The sequence below is a fragment of the Eubalaena glacialis genome, chromosome 9 (assembly GCF_028564815.1).
Source record: "Eubalaena glacialis isolate mEubGla1 chromosome 9, mEubGla1.1.hap2.+ XY, whole genome shotgun sequence".
NCBI classification, from domain to species: domain Eukaryota; kingdom Metazoa; phylum Chordata; class Mammalia; order Artiodactyla; family Balaenidae; genus Eubalaena; species Eubalaena glacialis.
In genome coordinates, this window is record NC_083724.1 from 32,973,061 (window position 1) to 32,996,132 (window position 23,072).

Sequence of the window (23,072 nt, forward strand, 5' to 3'; positions counted from 1 at the left end):
TTTCTTTTGATTTCCATTTGCATGGAATATCTTTTTCCATCCCCTCACTTTCAGTCTGTATGTGTCTCTAGGTCTGAAGTGAGTCTCTTGTAGACAGCATATATATGGGTCTTGTTTTTGTATCCATTCAGCCAGTCTGTGTCTTTTGGTGGGAGCATTTAATCCATTTACATTTAAGGTAATTATGGATATGTATGTTCCTATTCCCATTTTCTTAAATGTTTTGGGTTTGTTATTGTAGGTGTTTTCCTTCTCCTGTGTTTCTTGCCTAGAGAAGTTCCTTTAGCATTTGTTGTAAAGCTGGTTTGGTGGTGCTGAACTCTCTCAGCTTTTGCTTGTCTGTAAAGGTTTTAATTTCTCCATCAAATCTGAATGAGATCCTTGCTGGGTAGAGTAATCTTGGTTGTAGGTTTTTCTCCTTCATCACTTTAAGTATATCCTGCCACTCCCTTCTGGCTTGCAGAGTTTCTGCTGAAAGATCAGCTGTTAACCTTATGGGGATTCCCTTGTGTGTTTTTTGTTGTTTTTCCCTTGCTGCTTTTAATATGTTTTCTTTATATTTAATTTTTGACAGTTTGATTAATATGTGTCTTGGCGTGTTTCTCCCTGGATTTATCCTGTATGGGACTCTCTGTGCTTCCAGGACTTGATTAACTATTTTCTTTCCCATATTAGGGAAGTTTTCAACTATAATCTCTTCAAATATTTTCTCAGTCCCTTTCTTTTTCTCTTCTTCTTCTGGGACCCCTATAATTCGAATGTTGGTGCGTTTAATGTTGTCCCAGAGGTCTCTGAGACTGTCCTCAGTTCTTTTCATTCTTTTTTCTTTATTCTGCTCTGCGGTAGTTATTTCCACCATTTTATCTTCCAGGTCACTTATCCGTTCTTCTGCCTCAGTTATTCTGCTATTGATCCCATCTAGAGTATTTTTAATTTCATTTATTGTGTTTTTCATCATTGCTTGGTTCCTCTTTAGTTCTTCTACGTCCTTGTTAAATGTTTCTTGCATTTTGTCTATTCTATTTCCAAGATTTTGGATCATCCTTACTATCATTATTCTGAATTCTTTTTCAGGTAGACTACCTATTTCCTCTTCATTTGTTAGGTCTGGTGTGTTTTGACCCTGCTCCTTCATCTGCTGTGTGTTTTTCTGTCGTCTCATTTTGCTTATCTTACTGTGTTTGGGGTCTCCTTTTCACAGGCTGCAGGTTCGTAGTTCCCGTTGTTTTTGGTATCTGTCTCCAGTGGCTAAGGTTGGTTCAGTGGGTTGTGTAGGCTTCCTGGTGGAGGGAACTAGTGCCTGTGTTCTGGTGGATGAGGCTGATTCTTGTCTTTCTGGTGGGCACGTCCATGTCTGGTGGTGTATTTTGGGGTGTCTGTGGCCTTATTATGATTTTAGGCAGCCTCTCTGCTAATGGATGGGGCTATGTTCCTGTTTTGCTAGTTGTTTGGCATCGGGTGTCCAGCACTGTAGCTTGCTGGTCGTTGAGTGAAGCTGGGTCTTGATGTTGAGATGGAGATCTATGAGAGATTTTCGCCATTTGGTATTACGTGGAGCTGGGAGGTCTCTTGTGGACCAGTGTCCTGAAGTTGGCTCTCCCACCTCAGAGGCACAGCCCTGATGCCTGGCTGGAGCACCAAGAGCCTTTCATCCACACGGCTCAGAGTGAAAGGGACAAAAAATAGAAAGAAAGAGGATAAAATATAGTGAAATAAAATAAAGCTATTATAAAGCAAAGCTATACAGACAAAATCTCACCCAGAATCATATACATATACACTCACAAAAAAAGGAAAAGGGGAAAAATTAATATATCCTGCTCCCAAAGTCCACCTCCTGAATTTGGGATGATTCGTTGTCTATTCAGGTATTCAACAGATGCAGGTACATCAAGTTGTTTGTGGAGTTTTAATCCGCTGCTTCGGAGGCTGCTGGGAGAGATTTCCCTTTCTCTTCTTTGTTTGCACAGCTCCTGGGGTTCAGCTTTGGATTTGGACCCGCCTCTGCGTGTAGGTCGCCTGAGGACGTCTGTTCCCCGCCCAGACAGAACAGGGTTAAAGGAGCAGCTGATTCGGGGGCTCTGGCTCACTCAGGCCGGGGCGGGGGAGGGAGGGATACGGATGCGGGGCGAGCCTGCGGCGGCAGAGGCCGGCGTGACATTGCACCAGCCCGAGGCGCGCCGTGCGTTCTCCTGGGGAAGTTGTCCCCGGATCACGGGAGCCTGGCCGTGGCGGGCTGCACCGGCTCCCGGGAGGGGCGGTGTGGAGAGTGACCTGTGCTCGCACACAGGCTTTTTGGTGGTGGCAGCAGCAGCCTTAGCGTCTCATGCCCGTCTCTGGGGTCCGCGCTGATCGCCGCGGCTCGCGCCCGTCTCTGGAGTTCCTTTAGGCGGCGCTCTGAATCCCCTCTCCTTGCGCGCCGTGAAACAAAGAGGCAAGAAAAAGTCTCTTGCCTCTTCGGCAGCTGCAGACTTTTTCCTGGACTCCCTCCCAGCCAGCTGTGGTGCGCTAACCCCTTCAGGCTGTGTTCACGCCGTCAACCCCAGTCCTCTCCCTGCGATCCAACCGAAGCCCGAGCCTCAGCTCCCAGCCCCCGCCCGCCCAGGCGGGTGAGCAGACAAGCCTCTCGGGCTGCTGAGTGCAGGTCGGCACCGCTCCTCTGTGCGGGAATCTCTCCACTTTTCCCTCTGCGCCCCTGTTGCTGTGGGATCCGCGCTGATAACCGCGGCTCGCGCCCGTCTGTGGAGCTCGTTTAGGCAGCGCTCTGAATCCCCTCTCCTCACGCACCAGGAAACAAAGAGAGAAGAAAAAGTCTCTTGCCTCTTCTGCAGCTGCAGAGTTTTTCCTGGACTCCCTCCCGGCTAGCTGTGGTGCACTAACCCCTTCAGGCTGTGTTCACGCCGCCAACCCCAGTCCTCTCCCTGCGATCCAACCGAAGCCTGAGACTCAGCTCCCAGCCCCCGCCCGCCCCGGTGGGTGAGCAGACAAGCCTCTCGGGCTGGTGAGTGCTGCTCGGCGCCGAGCCTCTGTGCGGGAGTCTCTCCGCTTTGCCCTCCGCACCCCTGTGGCTGCGCTCTCCTCCATGGCTCCGAAGCTTCCCCCCTCTGCCACCCACAGTCTCTGCCCGCGAAGGGGCTTCCTAGTGCATGGAAACCTTTCCTCCTTCACGGCTCCCTCCCACTGGTGCAGGTCCCGTCCCTATTCTTTTGTTTCTGTTATTTCTTTTTTCTTTTGCCCTACCCAAGTACGTGGGGAGTTTCTTGCCTTTTGGGAGGTCTGACGTTTTCTGCCAGCGTTCAGTGGGTGTTCTGTAGGAGCAGTTCCACGTGTAGATGTATTTCTAATGTATCTGTGGGAAGGAAGGTGATTTCCGCGTCTTACTCTTCTGCCATCTTCTTCTCCCAATGATATTTTTAAAATAAACTTTTTATTTTTGGAACAAATGTAGAGATATAGAAAAGTTGCAAAGATAATACAGTGAGTTCCCTTATACTCCTTACCCAGTTTACCCTAATGTTGACATTTTACATTACCATGGTACATTTGTCAAAACTAAAATTTTTATTTCTGTTGTTTGTTGCTAGTATATAGAAATACAATTGACTTTTGTATAATGATCTTGTACACTGGTACTTATTAGTTCTAATAAGTTTTATGTAGATCCCATAGGATTTTCTACTTAGGCAATTATACTGTTTGCAAATAAAAAGTTTTACTTCTTATGGTCTTTATTTCCTTACAGTATTCTTTCCAGCCAAGTGTACCTACTTGCTGCTTCACGATTAGTTTCTGTCAGGCAGAAGTTCTCTATGACGCTTCCTAGCAGAACCAGAAGGTGACCTCAGAATCAGGATATTATCCTGCTCACATATGTGTTCTTATTAATCACCTGTCTGGCATTGTGGCAACCCACTCTGTCCTGCCTTCTGATACTTAAGTCTGTCTCTCTTGCTTCCGGCTCAGTGTGTCACCCAGAACTTCCACTCATAGTCATAGTGTTATTTCTTGGAAGAGGTCCTGTAAAAAGTTTCTAGTCAAATTGCTGGGAAAAACTGTTTATGTAGTGCTTACTTGGAGTTAGGCATGCTTTTTGAATGTATTATTTCAGTTATCTTCACCACTGAGATAGTGTTATTCATTTATTCCACAACAATTTTTTTAATATGCCTGCCCTTTATAATGCAATGTGGGAGGTTCTAGAGATATAGCAGTGAGCCAAGCACACCCAGAAAGGCAAGAGCAATAAATACACAATTGCTTATTGGGATAACTGTTTTGAAGGGAAGGTTTTGGGTGCTATGAGATAATAAGTCTGACTTAGTCTAGGGGCATAGAAAGGTCCTCTCTTGAGGCAATGATACAAAACCTGAAGGAAGAGTAGGAGCTTTTAAGGGAAATAAGGGAAGAAGAGTGTTTTAGACAAACAGAGGAGTAGGTGTGAAGTTTCTGAGGTGGTAATGAACATTGGACTTTCAGAGAGCTGGAGTATATTATCATTTTATAGATGAAGACACTGAAAGACTTAGAGAGGCTGAGTGATTTACCAAGGTTACATAGTAAATGGGGGGAGCCAGACTTGTTGCCAGCAGTATACAGCTTTTATCAGGTAACTATACTATTTTGAAGGTCAAAGTAAAGTAATTTAAATTGAGGTTTCTCATAGAAACTGAGAACTCACCCAGTTCCTGCATAAAAATGACTCAAGGGGACTTCCCTGGCGGTCCAGTGGTTAAGACTCTGCGCTTCCACTGCAGGGGTCGCTGGTTCGATCCCTGTTCGGGGAACTGAGATGCAGCATGCTGTGCTGCATGGCCAAAAAAAAAAAAAGGACAAAATGTTTGTTATGAGTAATGTAATAGTCTGTTTAAATTATCCCTACTGAGTCAGTATGTAAACAAAAATGTAATTACTTATCTGTGGTATTATTGTTTCTATACTGTGTGGCCCAACCCTCTACTAAGGTAGAATCCTTTGTTCTGGTACCAGAGGCCTACTACTTACTAAGTCATATACAGTTGGGCAAGTTATCTAAAAAATCGCTAAACTTGATTTAGGACTCGCCATAAAAAGTGTGTGTGTGGGTGTGTGTGTGTGTGGTGAGAAAGAGGGATATGGTAACAAAATGTGGTAAAATGGTAAATCCAGGTGAGGGCATACAGGTGCTCATTATATTACTTTTTCATCTTTTTTTAAGTTTGAAAATTTTCAAAATAGAAAGCTGTTATAAAAAGTCACTGAACCTGTAATTTGTCTGGTTTGGAAAAGAGGGAGGAGCACCTTGTTGCTTTAGAGTTTTTGAGAGAATATGTGTGAAAGAAGCTTGAAATCTGCACTGTACAGGTGGACTGTGATACTGTTAATTGTAATTTCTGTTACTTTCACTATGATAAGTAACCTTCAACATGATTATTGAATTTAAAGAGAATTTCCTTGAATAGACTTTTACTGGCATTTTGAGGAATACTTAGAGCCACTTGATGGCTTTTGGAAACTGAGCCCTGGTTCTCTCTGTGGCTGTCTCGATTTCTTAGTGAAAACCTCCTGTGTGCAGGGATGGCAGTTGAAGGCATTTTGTTGGTCATGAACTGCCTTCCCTCATAAGTTGCCATCTCCTGGACAGTAGCATGTCTGTGTTACCACTGGGTACTATGGAAGGTAGATGTGCCTTTTGTGAATATTCTCCCATTACCAAGTAGAATGCCAGTAACACAAAGATGGCTTAATGTTAGGAAATAGAATAAATCCCATCAGTATCTAAAATGGGGAAAACCAGCTTATCCTATCAATAAATGCTGAAAGACTTGATAAAACCCAACAAGGTTCCTGGAAGAAATTAATGTGGCAAAATGAATGAGCCACGCTTTGCTTGCATTGAATTTTTAAAATCTTTAATGACTATGTATTGCTTCTTAACATTTGGCAAGCTCATAGCCACAAATCTGGTATATTGTCTTGTATTTGGGAATTTCTGCCAGTGCGGTGTTATAGTTCTTTTCTTTATCAATACTACTTAAGAATTGAGGATGAGGTGAGACCATAAAGTGAAGAAACAAACAATATAATTATATAACAATATAAAAATGTAATGGCACTAATTTTCATAAAACATGCCGAGTATTTTCAAAGCAGCCCCTGTGGGAGGCAATGCATGCACTCATCCCTTAGAACCTGCTGGGCCTCCTTTTGGAGTTGTCCTCCACGCCAGTTTACTAGTTGATCAGGAAAAGCCATCTCAGTACATAATTCTAGGTTTGCTGCCCGCATTTCTTTCTATCTCTGTCTCTTCCACGTAGCAGCATCCCATGGAGTGCTTTCTGCCCTACCTTTATCTCACTTCATTATATGCCCTTCCTAGGACTTTCTTTGTTGAAAGGTTCAGGTAAATAGGCTGAGAACTTGGAACTGGAGAAGGAGAGAAGGCAGGAGTGGATATAACAGGCTCATTTCACTCAGTCAGCCCTTTTGTTTCTGTGTATGAGCTGCTTGCAGCAGCTTTGATTTCCCTTCCCCACTCTACCGCCTTCCCCAAAAAAGGTTGGAAACTGTAAGAGAATTTTAAACTTAGACTGTTGCTGGAATGACATCAGGAAGCTTCCAGCTATTTAAGCTTAGCTATATTTTTTTGAAATCCCTGTGTAAATCTTGTAGCTTGAAAAACCCTCATCTAGTGGTAAAATTTAGTTCACCTCCTAAGCCCCTAACTTCTCCATCTGTTGTATTTAAGGTAGGGAACAGACAAAGTAGAAGAGAAGTAAAGGAAGAGAAAAAGGAAAAGGAAGTCAGGGCAATTAAAGAGACAGAGTCAAGGTACAGATAGAGGAGCAGCTCCCTCCTACAGCCCAGAGAGCATTTATGTCCTGTGATGGCCGCTGTGTCCCCACTTATCCTGCAGAGGACAGGTACTGTGTTTCATATTTGTCACAGATCTGACAATTGCCCTTTTAGTTTCTCCCAGCTGGGGGGTCCCATAAAAGGAATCTCTACATCTCTGGTGAAGGCATATTTATTATGGACTTATTAGAGGATTTCTTTTATACTGATCTTAGGGAATCCAAACTGGTATATCTTTTTGTTACATATATTATACATTAAGAGTTTTAAGAATTTCATTTAGGATTCTAGTCTGTGGAAACAATTAGAAGTAGTAGTAGCAGCAGTAGTAATATTAATGATAATAATAATAATGATAAAATGTAAGCTCTATAAGAGCAAGAACCTTATCTTTTTACCCCTCTATCCCTAGCACTGGATTGGGGTGTCTAGCACATAATCGGTGTTTATTTATAGTTATTGAATAGATGGATGGATAAATAGTAGCCAGCATTTATGAACTATTAGTTTTACAGGTGCTTTGTTAAATACTTTAAATAGGTTATATCATTATCTCTCAACATACGGTAAAGTATTTTTTGCAGTATTTTGTCAAGTTTACTTGTCACTGATTATAAGGCACACTTTTATCTGTAACTGAAAAAAAACTGAGAAAAATTGAACTATAGCACAATGCTTTCTTATCACTTAGGATTTTTATGTCTATCATAAGAACTATTTTAGAATTACTTAGATACAGATTTTTTGTCATATCATTCATTTGTGTACCTAAAAAGGGAAGTAATTTATTCAAGTAATCCTGAAACAGTTTCACTTTCAGAATCTGACTCTTGTTCAATCACTTACCAATTCTGAGTCATTGATTTTTGTGGTTTTCCACACAATATTTATTGACTTCTGTGCCATTAAGAGTGTTGGTAACACTCTTGATTAAAGAGTGTTACTCTACTTTTTCTAGGATTTTCTTCCAAGCTGCTCATACCCATTCTGCAAGTATTGATGCTGAGACTTTACTGTTTGACTAACCTTAGAGTTCATTTTTTCTCAATTGAAACATGTCAACTGCTAGTTAAGCAGCTTTTATTCAAAGTCAGCAAGATATAACCAAAATGTTAATAGTGGTTTTCCCCAGTGGTAGTTGGATTACAAGTGGTTGTTTCCTTTTTTTGTAATTGTGTTTTCCAAAATTTCTACACACACACACACACACACAATTAAAATTTGCCTTTGCTTCAACTATGGATCATGATATCACTTTATCTAATCTTATGCAGCCTCTTTTGGAGAGTTTGAGAGTAGAATTCATCACTCTCTCTGGTGGTCATGCTGCCTTAGATGTAGGAAGTCCCATCCATCTGCCCCTGGTGGGACCAGGTTCTCTGCTGCCCTCCAGTGGCTATAGGCTGTATGGCACCGAGCAAGAGACGTTCTTACATTATTTGCTGGCCAGTGCAGAACATTGACTCCCACGAACATTTTTAGGAATGTACTTTGTAGTTGTCCTTGAATTAGGCAGCACTTGCTCCCAAATACCAGAGTTACTCACACTTGTCTGCCTTCCAATGCAACTTGAACCTTCCACATTAGAAATTGAGAAGTTTTTATAAGAGCTATACACAAATGAGACATTAAGAATAGGAAAATAATTATAGACAACAATATTGTATTAACATCAAACTTACTAAGAGACTGGATCTTAATTATTCCCACCACAAAAAAAGAAATCATAATTTTGTAAAGTGATAGGAGTGCTAGCTAACACTACAATGAGAACCATATTGTAATATTGCAATATAGAAATGTAGCAAATCAACATGTTGTACACCTTAAACTTATATACAGTGTTATATGTCAACTATATTTCAGTTAAAAAAAAGAAAAGAAAGTATACAGTGAAGAATTCATGTGCATAAAATAGAACTTGGATGAGCAGGTTTAGTCTGAATCCTGAGTAAGCTTATAGGCTTTGTTTGTAATTTTTCTGTTTAGGGTTTTATTTTGCTGTTGTGTTTTTGTTTTGTTTTTTGTTTTGTTTTTTTTACCACATTGTGGGAGGGCATGGTTTGGGAATGGAAAAAGTATATAGGCGGCAGTGGTCTTTATCCTGGAACCAGAACAGTAAGACCTTCCTGTTGAAATCATCTGCCTCTTTTACTATCTGACATGGATAATCATAGCAGGGAGGGACATTGCTGAGACAAGAGGAGAGGCATTTTCCCATTTGGAACCTTGCTGGGCATTAGGCAGGCAGGCTGGCAGGCAGAACCCATCAAGGCAAAGTAAGTGACCACTGAAGCAAAAGTATGTGCTAATTTTCCAGTCAGCGAGATGTTAACCTTCTTAAATTTATAATTCCTTTGACATCCATTTTAACATTTGATCCATCCAGTTAATAATAATAAAAAAACCCTCCATTTATTATACCCCTTAAGTCATTCTTTGTTATACTGTCAAAATGTCACACTGTAATTATCTTAAAATCACTTTTGACCAAAGCTTGTAAAAAGTCACCTTTATGTCTGAGATTATTGATCAATGTAATTTTCAGGTTTTTGCTTCTTTTTTAAATTTTTAGTTATTTTTGGCTGTGTTGGGTCTTCGTTGCTATGCGCAGGCTTTCTCTAGTTGCGGCGAGCTGGGGCTACTCTTCGTTGTGGCGCATGGGCTTCTCATTGCGGTGGCTTCTCTTGTTGCAGAGCATGGGCTCTAGGCGTGTGGGCTTCAGCAGTTGTGGCTCGCAGGCTCTAGAGCGCGGGCTCAGTAGTTGTGGCACATGGGCTCAGTTGCTCCACGGCTTGTGGGATCTTCCCGGACCAGGGCTCGAACCCATGTCCCCTGCATTGGCAGGCAGACTCTTAACCACTGTGCCACCTGGGAAGTCCCAGGTTTTTGCTTCTTAATAATTAAAAGCCACTTCATTATGCAGTATACTTGCTGTCATGATGTTGTTTGAGAATTAAGCAAGCAAGTATCTATTCCTCCAATAGTCTTTAAGTGTTAAATCTTTTTCTATCCATAACTAGAATTTTAAGGCAACCTAAAGGTTGTACTTTTAAGTTGGTACACAGACTCTTATTTCTCCAGGACTATTATAGTGGCTTCCTTACTAGTCTCCCTGGTTCTCTACCACTGTTAGGTGAATATTTTTAAAGCCCAGCTTTGCTGCTCAGTGACTACTTATCACATGTAGGATAAAATTCAAATTCCATTAATTTAGCACTTAAGACTCATCTGTAGCCTTATTTATTTCACTTCTAGTTTATGCGTATTTGCTATTAGCACACTGTTTTCCGATTATGCCCACTAATTCACCAAGTTAAGGAAGTTGAAAGCATTATATTGTCTCTAGCAGTGCCTCTTGCTGTCCAATTTCATACTGATCCTTAGGCCACAAATAGAAAATGGATGTTTCGTATTACACTAGTTCATTTCTTTCTGGGTCTATTGCATATTTTTTCTGTCAAATCCTTTGGGGATTAAATTCCTTGGCAAATCAGGCACCAGCTAATCTAGTTTAGCTTTTTTTCTTTTTTTTGGCTGCTCTGGGTCTTCGTTGCTGCGCGCAGGCTTTCTCTAGTTGCGGCGAGCAGGGGCTACTCTTTGTTGCTGTGCGCTGGCTTCTCATTGCGGTGGCTTCTCTTGTTCTGGAGCATGGGCTCTAGATGTGCACGCTTCAGTAGTTGCAGCATGCGGCCTCAGTAGTTGTGGCACACAGGCCCTAGAGTGTGCTGGCTTCAGTATTTGCGGCACGTGGGCTTCAGTAGTTGTGGTGCATGGGCTAAGTATTTGTGGCTCGCGGGCTCTAGAGTGCAGGCTCAGTAGTTGTGGCGCACGGGCTTAGTTGCTTCGCAGCATGTGGGATCTTCCCAGACCAGGGATCGAACCTGTGTCCCCTGCATTAGCAGGTGGATTCTTAACCACTGCGCCAACAGGGAAGTCCCTAGTTTAGCTTTATTAACATTGAATGTGCACCTAAATTGGACCTAGTAGGATATATTTTCCCTTCATAGGGCTTGATAATATTGATTTAAAAAATTCTTAAAAAGTTATTGTTATTTTGCTGATAGGATGGGCCAAATGTGTTCTCTGGTAGTTTTAATTTGTTACTTCTTAATTACAACTGAGCATGTTTTTACATGTTTATTGGCCATTTGTGTTTCTTTCATAAATTGATAATCTTAGCCCATTTATCTTTTTGATGGTCCTTTTGTAACTGTTCTTTATATATTCTGAATATTAATAATTTGTCTCATACATGTCACCAATAACTTTCTTCCTGTTTGTCTTAAAAATTCATGGTGTTTTCAACATCTAGATGCTTCCTTGCCTAGGCAGCTTCAAAATCTGGCACATGTCTTGGTTGTATGTTTGATGCTGATGCAGGCCTTTATACAATTAGACAGTATCTCCTAAGCACTACAAGGTCATGGGAGATTTTACTCTGTCTTTTTAGCTCAGTCCCCAGCTTCCTATGCCACCCCTGTACTCAGTAAATACCCTCTGGGGAAAACTTCCTGTGTGTTTCAGGGTCCCTTTCAGTCCACCATTCCAGCCCAGGTACTATGAATAGCTTCACTGATTTCTCTTTCTGCCTATGCAGGTGTAATCCTTGGCCCTAAATCTGCACAAGTTGCAGATTTAATTTCTAAAAGGAATTGCATAGGAAACCTAGAGGAAAAAAAAATGCCAGTGAGTGAGCTTTTGCTTACTTAGGAATGGTCCTTTCCTTTCTGGAATTTCAATTCATTTAGTCTTCATTGGTTTCATGGTCTCTGGTATCTTTAAAAATGTGATTTAAAAAAAAAGTCGGTTTTTTCCCCAGTCATCACAGTGGAAGCAGTAGATTTCTGCTACCTACTATATCCTGCTTGGAAGTGGAAATCCTTTTGTAGATTCTCTTTTGGGTTTTCTGTGAACTCAGTAAGATTGTCTGCAAATAATGATATTTTAATTCTTTACCAGTGTGTGTATGTGTATTTATTTCTTTTTCTTATCTTATTACACTAAGAACTCAAGTACAGTGTTATGTAGAAGTGATGGCAAGCATTTTTATTTCTTTCTTGATATCAGCAGGATAGCTTTTAGTGTTTTACTGTCAAGTTGTTTGGTATTTGTTTATTTAGATACCCTTTATTAAATTAAGGAAGTTCCCTTCTATTCCTTGTTTGAAAATTTTTAAGTGTGAGTAGATGTTGATTTTACCAAATGTTTTTCTGTTTCTTTTGAGAAGTAGTAGAACCTTTCTCTTTCATTCTGCTAATGTCATGAATTACATTGATTGATTTTCAAGCATTAAACTGAAGTGCTAGACTAAATCCAGCTTGTGATGTATTATCTTTTGTTTACAGTGCTAAATTCACTTTAATACTTTCTTTACAAGTTTAGCATCTTATGTTCTTGATTGAGACTAACATGTATTTTTCTTTTCTCATCATTTCCTTGTCAGATTTGGCAGAAAGATTATGTTGACCTCATATTTGGGAAATGTCCCCTCTTTTTGTTTTCTCTGGAATGGTTGTATAAATAGCATTATTGGCTCCTTAAATGTTTGGTAGAATTTGCTGGTAAAGTTTTCTAGGAATGGAGGTTTCTTTATGAGAAGGCTTTGGATTATGGGTTCAGTTTCCTTAATAATTTTAGGACCAGTTATATTTTCTAGTGTTGGTTTGGTGAGTTGTGGTTTCGTGAGAATTTTTCCATTTTATCGAAATCTCCATACTTACTGTCATTAAGTTATTGATAATATTCTCTTATTATCTGAGTTGCAAACTCCCTCTATATTCCTGAAATTGTGTTTTTTCTCTTTTTTTTTTTCTGGGTTAGTCTCTCCAGGGCTTTATTGATTTTATTATATTAGCCTTTGCAAAGAACCAGATTTTGGCTTTTTTGGTTTTTTGTATTGTATATTTATTTTCCACTTCATTAATTTCTACTTTTATCTTTTTCATTCACTTCCTTCTTCTTTGTTTTTGTTGTTCTTTTATGATTTTTTTTAGATTAATACTTTTTTGTTTTTTAGCCTTTTCCCTCTAACATATACATTTTAATGTTATAAATTTCATTCTAAGTATTGCTTTGGCTGCATGCTGCAAGTTCTGATATGTATTTTTCATTATCATTCAGTTCAAAATATTTTCTGGTTTCCCTTTGTAATTTCATCTTTGATCCATGGCATGTAGAAGTTACTTTCTCATTATGAGTTGAATTGTTTGAAAGTTGTTGAGACTTTTTTTGTGATACATCATATGTTTGTTTTTTATATGATATATATACCTGCAAAAAATGTGTATGTTGCAGCTTTGGGCTAGTGAATAATATATCTGTCAAATAATTCTGGTTTCTTAGTTGTGTTGTTCAAATTCTCTATATTTTATTGATTTTATTTGTTATATCAGTTGCTATAAGAGGTGTGATAATAATCTCCCACCATCATTATAGATTTTCCTTGTAGTTCTGTCATTTTTTACTTTATGTATTTTTAGGTTTTTATTTGACACATAGAAATTCAGAATTGTTACATCTGCCTGGGGAATTGAACTTTTTATTAGTATGAAGGGACCTTCTTGATCTGTAGTAATGCTTTTTGCCTTAATGTGTACATATTTACTATTAATATAGCTATATGAGATTTTGTTTGATTAGTTTTATATAGAATATTTTTTCCCATCCTTTTAATTTTAAAGTTTTTGCATCCTTATGTTTAGATGTATATTTTATAAGTAGTATATAGTTAGATTTTACTTTTGCACCTTTGTCAAAAATCACTTCTACATGTATATGCGGGTTTGTTTCTGGACTCTCTTCCATTGATCTGTTTGTCTATCGTCTGTCTTTATGCCAGGATCACACTGTCTAGATTCCTGTAGGTTTACAGTAAGTGTTGAAGTCCACTAGTGTAAGTCCTCTAATTTTGTTTATTGGGTATATTGGTCTGTAATTTTTTTATAATGTCTTTGTCTGGTTTTGGTATAAGGGTAAATGCTGGCCTCACAGAATGAGTTGGGAAGTAATCCCTTCTCTTCAATTTTCAAGAAAAGTTTGTGTGGAAATGGAATTATTTCTTCCTTAAATATTTGGTAGAATTAGCCAATGAAGCTCTCAGTGGAAAGAGCTTAGAAATATGTATTTTTGAAAGAGAAAAACACATCATGAATTTTTGCTAGTAGTTTCAATTCAAACTAAATATTACAGGGTTTTTACTTAATTCCCTCAATTTTATATTTGTATCTTTTTTCCTTATGCTGAAAATCTTGATTCTTAATAGCATTAGCGTGATTACTCGTGTGCTTTATTTATAATTTGTGCGTGTTTAGTTCAAAATAACAATTACAGTATTAAAATTTTTTAATCTAATTTTGTTTTACTATTAAACATTTCCTTGGTCCCAAATCAAAACTGTAAAACCAAGGTATAGTCAGGGAGATATGAATTCCATTCCTGACTTCTTGCATTTTCTTCCATTGATGTTGTTTTTTGGAGGAGGTAGTGTCGCAAAGAGATATATATATATATACATATATACATAGACATATATATATATACACACACACACATACACACATGTATATATACATATATGTATATTCCTACTTATTTTCCAAGTTTCTTCTCCATATTTCTTTCACCTTCTCTGCACCTGGCTTTTTTCACTTAACACAGTGTATCTTGGAGATTGCTCCTTAGCAGCACAAAGAGATCTTTTTCATTCCTTTATATAACAGCCTAGTACTTCATTGTATGGGTGTACCATACTTCATTTAACCAGTCTCCTACTGATGGATATTTGGGGGAAATAGGAACTTTTAAAAAGACATTTTCCACATTCCAGACCACAGCATTGTAGCATTGGCTAGTATTATAGAACTATTTAACCTAATTTTAACAGCATTTTTATTAAAAACTTTTTCATTTATATATCACTGCAAAAATTCATTTTACAGTATGCTAGGTTTCAGTGTGTAGTGTTCTGGGGACTGAATGAGTTTTTTAGTTAGGAAGGTAAAGTTCCATACTTTTTATTATTTCTTTGGGCTGATTTTCTACTAAGTAGTTTAAGCCTAAGCCTTTGTGGCCTTTGCCTTATAACAGGTGCCTCTGTTTATCTTAAAAGACTTCTACTTGCTTATACAACCACTCTTACCCCTGAATTTGTAGTACCAGTTTAATCTAATTAATTCCTTGATCAGGTAATAGAACCACCATTTTTACAACACCTCAAAGACATGTTTTCTCATTAATTTATCAGGTTGAAAAAGGGCTTATGGCTGATATATCCACTAGTGTTCTGCTTCAAAAAGTATTAACTCCTAAACCAAACAGATTAATGTCTATTTAAATACTTGTATATTAAGGTATCTTAAGATTATTTCAGATTTCTGTGATTTGGTGAATAAAATATTCTCCTCGATCTCATGTATGACCAGTGGTTCTGTCTGTTTGCTCACATCTGTCTTCTGTTTAAAGAATTTTAATAGTCAAGTATATTTCCCCTTTATAAATCCTCCATGGAGTTTTAACAAAGTGTTATGTGATCTTAATTACATAGTCTTTTCTCCAAACCCCCTTCTGAGAACACATATTCCATCCTTAACTTCTAATACACCGTTTTAGTATTCTTTGATTTCTTATCTTAGGAAAAAATGCAACCTTGACTTATCGAAATAGTATAAGAACTTTTACCTCTTCCTAGGCAGTGTAAAGACCTTAGAATACTTAGAATCATTAACCTTCTGCTTACATCCCCTCCCCCAGTTTATATGTTGTTGTTGTTATTATGTATTTTAATTTGTGTCAAACTCCATAAGGCATAATTATTGTTGTTGTTTTGTATAGTCAGTATTCATTTAGATTTTTAAAAATCTTTTTTGAGGTATAGCTAACCTAGAATTAACTGTAAAATGTACAAATTAAGTTCGACCTATGTATACACCTGTGAAACTGTCAGCACACATATACGTATGTACCCTCTGGTACAGTTGTTTCTACCATCTAATCTCCTAGAAAATTAAGATGGTTAACAGAGTTTATTGCAGTTCTGTTTGTTTTGTTTTTGTTTTGTAACTACTAGGAATGGAGGTGGGGCTAGAGAATTTTCATGTGGTTTTTTTTTTTTTTTGCCACCATTTTAGAATTCTGCCCTCATTTTAAAACTCAGTTAAAAAAATTCTTCTTTTCATCTGTTTTAAGCTACTTGTGCTCTCTCAGGTCCCCTTCACTCTAAAAAAGTAGTGTATCTTTTATCATTCTCATACATGTGACTAGCATGACATTTGAGCTTTACCAATGTCTAGAAACCATTGATTTCTCCTATTTGCTACCTCTTGGAAATAACAGCAGAAAAATTTAAAGGCTTTTCCATTCTGATTGAGTCAGTATCTTAGTAATTGTGATTCCTAAAAGTGAGATCAGCATACATTTTTACTTAGTTTCTTATTTTGAGGCTATAAATCCTAATTTTAATGATTTGTGTGAGAGTATACCCATAGGTCATAATAAAGGGATTTTTTTTTTAGTGTATACTGCTGAGTTTTGCTCTTAATTGTATTAGCTTACACAAAATTTGCATATGTGGGATCATAAATTCTTCTACTAGCAAAGAATCTAATATTAGTTTTTAGCCTTTAAGAGTAATTTTAATTTACATTTAATTCCCTTTTATTAAATACTGTAAGAGATCCTCACAATATAAAGTGACTTGAATGACTGTTTTCAAAATTGGAATTTTGTACATTCCAATTTTTTTCTAGACTGTATCTATAATAATACTTACTGACATTTATTTAGAGTTTACTCTGTCATGCATTTGTATTCTCATTTAGTCCTTAAAACAACTTTATGTAGTAGAAATTATTATCCCTACAGATGAGAAACTAAGGCATGGAGAGTTGATGCACCTTACAAGTTCACACATACAGTAAATAGCTTTGGGATTTAAACCAGGTAATATATGTCTGGAGCCTGGCCTCTTAATCAGTATAAACTCTTTTTTTCTCTAATACTGGAAAAGAATTTTATGAACCAAAATGTTCTCCCTAAATAATTGTAAGGTTTTTGACTGTTGGGCTAATGGGCCCACTCAGACTAAGTTTGAGGGTGACGTTAATTTTTTTTTTTTCATCCTTTTAGCTGATATAGCCCAGAGATATAGGATAAGCAAATACCCAACCCTCAAATTGTTTCGTAATGGGATGATGATGAAGAGAGAATACAGGGGTCAGCGATCAGTGAAAGCACTTGCAGATTACATCAGGCAACAAAAAAGTGACCCCATTCAAGAACTTCATGACTTAGCAGAAATCACCACTCTTGATGTAAGTCATTAACTTTTGCTGGATCAAATGAAGCCTGCCTGATTAATGTAAACAAATTCTTATGCAATCAAAGAACCTGGCATTTTCTTATAGTTCATTGCAGTGGATTTTATATATATATATATATATATATATATACTTAACAAGTTGAATTTTTCTTGAATTAATTCTCAAGGGAAATGCTAATATTTTACTGAACCTTTGGATAAAATGTGTATAGCAATACAATAAAGTTGCACTAATTTGAATTAATTGAGGGCAAAGGGTAGCCTGAATTATGAAGAAATAGAAGTTAATGTCAGGCATACACAACCAAAGTTTCCATAGTTTGCTTACTGGAGACCCTTATGTAGAAGTGTGAGAGACCCACAGTGGAGCCTCTACCGACAGTCACACGTTACGAATTGATGTATTATTTTAACACATCTTAGAATTAGTCATCTTATTTAGGAAGGACTGTCACTGATTAAACAGTTATGTATTTCTTGAAATTTTAAAATAAAATGCTGGAAGGAAATTATTATATTAGATGATAGTTAAGACTGTTTTCAACCTAATGTAATCTTTAGTAGTTTTGGACTAGGTGTTAAAAGCCAATTATGCGTTTATAGTCATACTTCACTTGGAGATAATTGAACGGCAGCTGGGTAAATGAAATATTATTCTTAAAGAACTATATCTGTTTATAAAGTGATTACATACTTTATTTTACAGCGCAGCAAAAGAAGTATCATTGGATATTTTGAGCAGAAGGATTCAGAAAACTATAGAGTGTTTGAAAGAGTAGCAAATATTTTGCATGATGATTGTGCCTTTCTAGCTGCGTTTGGGTAAGTAGCCTAACTGAGAGTGTGTTAGTGGGTCGGCTCAGCTCAGCTGTCGTGTTAAAATTCTTGTTGTGTGTGGTCGTTTTCTGAAGATGACCTCTCCAAAGATTATCTCAGTCCTCTTAAAGTCACCAACAAATTTTTACACCTATCTCTGACCTCTTTCTAAGAGTTTAAGTCTGTTAATTATTCTTTCTATACTATATCCTATTTCAAAATGTGGGTAAGAGGAAAAGGTTGGACAAGTTAACTCTCATACTTTTGTTCAGCTCATTTACTAACACTATCCTGTGTCACAAAAAATGCTTATTAACCTGTGGGGTTTCCAAACTGAAACAACACAGTGTTTCTCGTTAATGACCATGAACTTCATCATCTTTACTCATCTCTGGCTCTCCACCACCTTTTCTTCTGCCTTCCCTGTCTCAGAGGAACAATGTTCCTTTCCACGGCTAACCTCTTTACTTGTTTCCTTGTAATTGTCCCTTCAAAATCCTCTGGGGCTTTGATCCATCAGTTGTCCTTGCTTTCTCATGTTTTCAACCTGACCCTTTTCATGAACTCCTTTCCTTTTCCAAAAACATGATTCTCTTTCCTGATCTGTCCCTTCTATCTCTTGAGCTATAATCTCATCTCTTTCTTTTCATTCTCAATTTTTTTTCAGAGATTAGTTTTGCTTGGCTACCTTGAATTTCTCATACTTTAACCAGTTAAAATACCTTAACCTCCTGGAAGCTAACTTTCACCTCCATTACCCTAAAGAAACTTCTCTCTACACAGTCACGAAGTGACTTCTTAATTAACAAATCCAGTGGCCTTTTTTCAATCTTAATCCTCTTCAATTTCTCTGAAGGATGTGACCCTCAACTACCCTGTCCTTTTCTGCTGTGTCTACACTTTATGTTGAACTCCCTGGTTTGATCCTTACCTTTCTGACTTCTCCGGCTTTATCTTATTTTTTTTTCTTTCTCTTTCAAAATGGAATCATTCTTATGGTTCTGTCTTTGACTCTTTCTTCTCATTGGAGGTTATCTTCCCCCATCCTTTGACGTTATACAATATTATTTTTCTCTTTTCTTTGGTCTATAACTGGTAGACTCTATTGTGGTACCTATCTTGAGTAGAGCCCAGATTTCTGGCATACTATGTCCTCTTCATTTTGTGACCTTTTTCCTTGTTTTAAATGCTTCTATAGGCTTTTTATGTGTGTTTTGTTGTAAACATTATCAGTGTTTTTTGAAGATCGTTGTACAGAGTAAATAACGAAAGAACTTCTCCCCCATGCTTTTTGTAATACTGTTTCCAGCCATGCAGGCCCCTTGCTATTCCTCAAACACTGCAAGCACACTTCTGCAGCAGAGCCTTTGCCCTTACTGTCTCTATCCAAAGTGCTTTGTCCAGATATCATCTCATCAGAAAGATCTTTCCTGATAGCTGTATATAAAATAGCACTACCATCATCCAACTTGTCATTCTTTATCCACTTATTTTTCTTCATAGCACCTTTTTTTGGTTTGTTTTTAACCACCCAAGATAAAAATATCTAGTTGTTTGTCTTTCCCCACAAAAATGGAAGCTCCATGAGAGCATGTTGTCAGTTTTGTTCACTGCTGTGTACCAAGTGCCAAGAACATAGCTGGTACAAAGGAAGCACATAGTAAATAGTGAATGAATGAATGGAGCATGTTCTTCCTTACTGTTCCAGTGTCATCAATCTAGCTTAGCACTGCTTGCCCCTATCTCCTGACTACTGTAGTCAGAACCTGGAGATAAATCAGGGTTTATTTAATCCAAATATAATTTAGAGAGATAAAAAGTTACCCATTTTGACTTAGAATTTGTTGTGGAATTCACTCACCAAATATTTATTCACCTATTATGTGCCTGTACCAGGCATGGGAAATAGTAAACAAATAAACAAAAAATTAGTTATTTATGGAACTATATTCTAATGATGTGTAGGTTATTTCATTTCATCTATTTTTTTATTTTAGAAGTTTTGGTTTTAAAAATAAAAAAGAGAATTCATGGTTGAGTCTGACTTAATAAGCGGATAATACGTTTGTGTGACTGGTTTATGTGACTACATCAATGACCTTGATCCTCAGTTACCAGAAACAATCTGGGGTCAAAAACAGCTATTTAGTGCCAAAACTGCCAATCCGCAGATAAAATACTGAGTCACAAAAACAGCTAACTAAAATTTCCCTTTAAAAAAATCTGCCTCGTATTAAATTTTTCCTTTAAATGTATGCTTTTGTTGGTATTGCATAATCTTTCTTTCTTTCTTTCTTTCTTTCTTTATTTATTTATGGCTGTGTTGGGTCTTTGTTGCAGCACGCGGGCTTTCTGTAGTTGCGGTGAGCGGCGGCTACTCTTCGTTGTGGTGCACGGGCTTCTCATTGCGGTGGCTTCTCTTGCTGTGGAGCACAGGCTCTAGGCATGCAGGCTTCAGTAGTTGCAGTGCGTGGGCTCAGTAGTTGTGGCTCGCGGGCTCTAGAGCGCAGGCTCAGTAGTTGTGGCGCCAGGCTTAGTTGCTCCGTGGCATGTGGGATCTTCCTGGACCAGGGCTCGAATCCGTGTCTCCTGCATTGGCCAGTGGATTCTTAACCATTGTGCCACCAAGGAAGCCCGGTATTGCATAATCTTATAAGTAGAAAAGAAGATGGACAAGTATATATTTCAAGTTGTTATAGTTCATATGTTGCAAAACAGCTAGGGAATTCTGCTTCATTCAGGTATATTGCTGCCATTAGTTTTCTTAAAAAATATTATTACTGCTTGTCTCTTTCCATTAGAGCTGTTTCAAAACCAGAAAGATACAGTGGAGACAACATAATCTACAAACCACCAGGGGTAAGTTGCTATTTCTTAGTGTATAATTTTTAATATAATTTAAATACATATATAGTATAATCTGTAGTTTTGTACATGTTAATGGTCACAGAATCATAAAGTTTTAATATAGGAAGGAACCTTAAGGCATCATTTTGTGCTAATCCAAACCTTTCAAAGTAAAGATGAGGACACAAGCCTAAAGTCACACAGGCATTTAGTGGCAGAGCTGGGACTAGAGATCCCTTGATCCCCAGGCCTTTTTCATCTCTCTGTTTTGCCTTTGGCCTGGGACTCAAATTTTAAAAAAAGGCTTCAGTGGTCTGTGATCATCACTCCAACTTGAGTGAGACTAGCCAAGCTCCCAAATCTCCTGGGGTATAAGTTCACCTGGTACTTGCCAGATACTAAGGAGTGCTAGGTTGTTTTTAACCCTTGGCTAAGAAGTTAGGTGTGTCTAAACTTAGAAGTAGCTGTTTAGGCCCAGGTGATGGTAGCCACAAAAAAGAGAGACAGAAATCACAGTATTGTCACCCCAAATTGACCTAATGGTCTGTCATTGCAATTTTCACACACACACAAATAGAAATCTATGGATTTTTTTTTTAATTCATAGTTTTCATTTTAATGTGTTTTTTTTTTTGTGGCATTTTGACACACTGAAGTTTTCAACTTTTCTGTAGTCATATGAATGAATTTTTTGCTTAGAAAGCTCATTTCCTATTTTGAATTCATATAGGTATTTGCCTGTATTCTCTGCAATTGTATTTCTTTAATAATAGCTTACATAGTGTGACCATCTCTGGATTATCAGAATCTATGTGTCTCTCAGTGTAGTTTTCTTGTTAAGAGCACAGGCTGTGGAATGAGACTGTTTTAATGTCAAATCTGCCACCTTCCTTACCACCTCACACCAGTCAGAATGGCCATCATTAAAAAGTCTGCAAGTAACAAATGCTGGAGAGGGTGTGGAGAAAAGAGAACCCTCCTACACTGTTGGTGGGAATGTAAATTGGTGCAGCCACTATGGAAAACAATATGGAGGTTCCTTAAAAAACAAAAAATAGAGTTGCCATATGATCCAGCACTCCCACTCCTGGGCATATACCCAGACAAAACCATAATTCAAAAAAGACACGAACCCCTATGTTCATAGCAGCACTATTTACAATAGCCAAGAGATGGAATCAACCTAAATATCCATTGACAGATGAATGGATAAAGATATGGTACATATATACAATGGAATATTACTCAGCCATAAAAAAGAATAAAATAATGGCATTTGTAGCAACATGGATGGACCTAGAGATTATCATACTAAGGGAAGTTAAGTCAGAAAGAGAAAGACAAATACCATATCACTTATATGTGGAATCAGAAATACAGTACAAATCAACATATCTACGAACAGACTCACAGACATAGAGAACAGACTTGTGGTTGCCAAGGGGGAGAGTGGGTAGAGGAGGGAAGGAATGGGAGTTTTGGATTAGCAGAGGCAAACTATTACTGTATATAGGGTGGATAAACAAGGTCCTACTGTATAGCACAGGGAACTATATTCAATATCCATAATGGAAAAGAATATGAAAAAGAATATATACATATTCTTATACATATATATGTATAACTGAGTCACTTTGCTCTATAGAAAAAATGAACACAACATTGTAAATCAATTATACTTCAATAAAATAAAAAAAAGAATCTGCTACCTTCCTAGGTGTATAACTCTGGGAAAGTTTATTAGCTTCTCTGTGCTTTAGTTTGTTCATTAGTAAAAACAGCCATGATAATACTGGTACCTGCCTTATGGGGATGTTTCGAGGATTAATTGAGTCAACACATACAAGGTATTTACAGTGGTAAAACAGTGCTTGGTCACAGTAAGTTGGCTTAGGTAATGTTAGCTATTTACCATTATTTTAGGCACTTCACAGATACGATTTTGAGTGAATGTGGAAACAGATACTGCAGTTAATTAATTTTAGAGATAGCCATACCTTAGATTTATATAGTATCATGTATTTTTCAAGGCTTTTTCACTGGAAGTCTCCAAATTTTCTTCTAACATTTTTGAAGGGAGAGATAGCTAAATTAAATCATTAGGATAATTCTTCTTTTCACAATGTCTGCCTGCTATTGATGAAGATACTGGTAAACATTTAATTGACGCCAATCCAAGGGAAAGCAGAAGGCTTACACATCCCAGGTTGGATAATCAGGTCCCCGATAATCACAGAGTTATCAGCTTATTACCATCTAT

General features: G+C 37.8%; 1 protein-coding gene across 1 annotated transcript in view; it reads left to right on the forward strand.

Moving 5' to 3' along the window:
• Positions 1-23,072, forward strand: part of ERP44 (endoplasmic reticulum protein 44) — a 96,411-nt gene that overhangs the window by 48,122 nt on the left and 25,217 nt on the right. Inside the window, exons 5-7 of the mRNA XM_061200182.1 lie at positions 16,957-17,141; positions 17,856-17,971; positions 20,767-20,824. Of these exons, the coding sequence (XP_061056165.1) occupies positions 16,957-17,141; positions 17,856-17,971; positions 20,767-20,824 (359 nt within the window). The remainder of the gene's footprint in view (positions 1-16,956; positions 17,142-17,855; positions 17,972-20,766; positions 20,825-23,072) is intronic.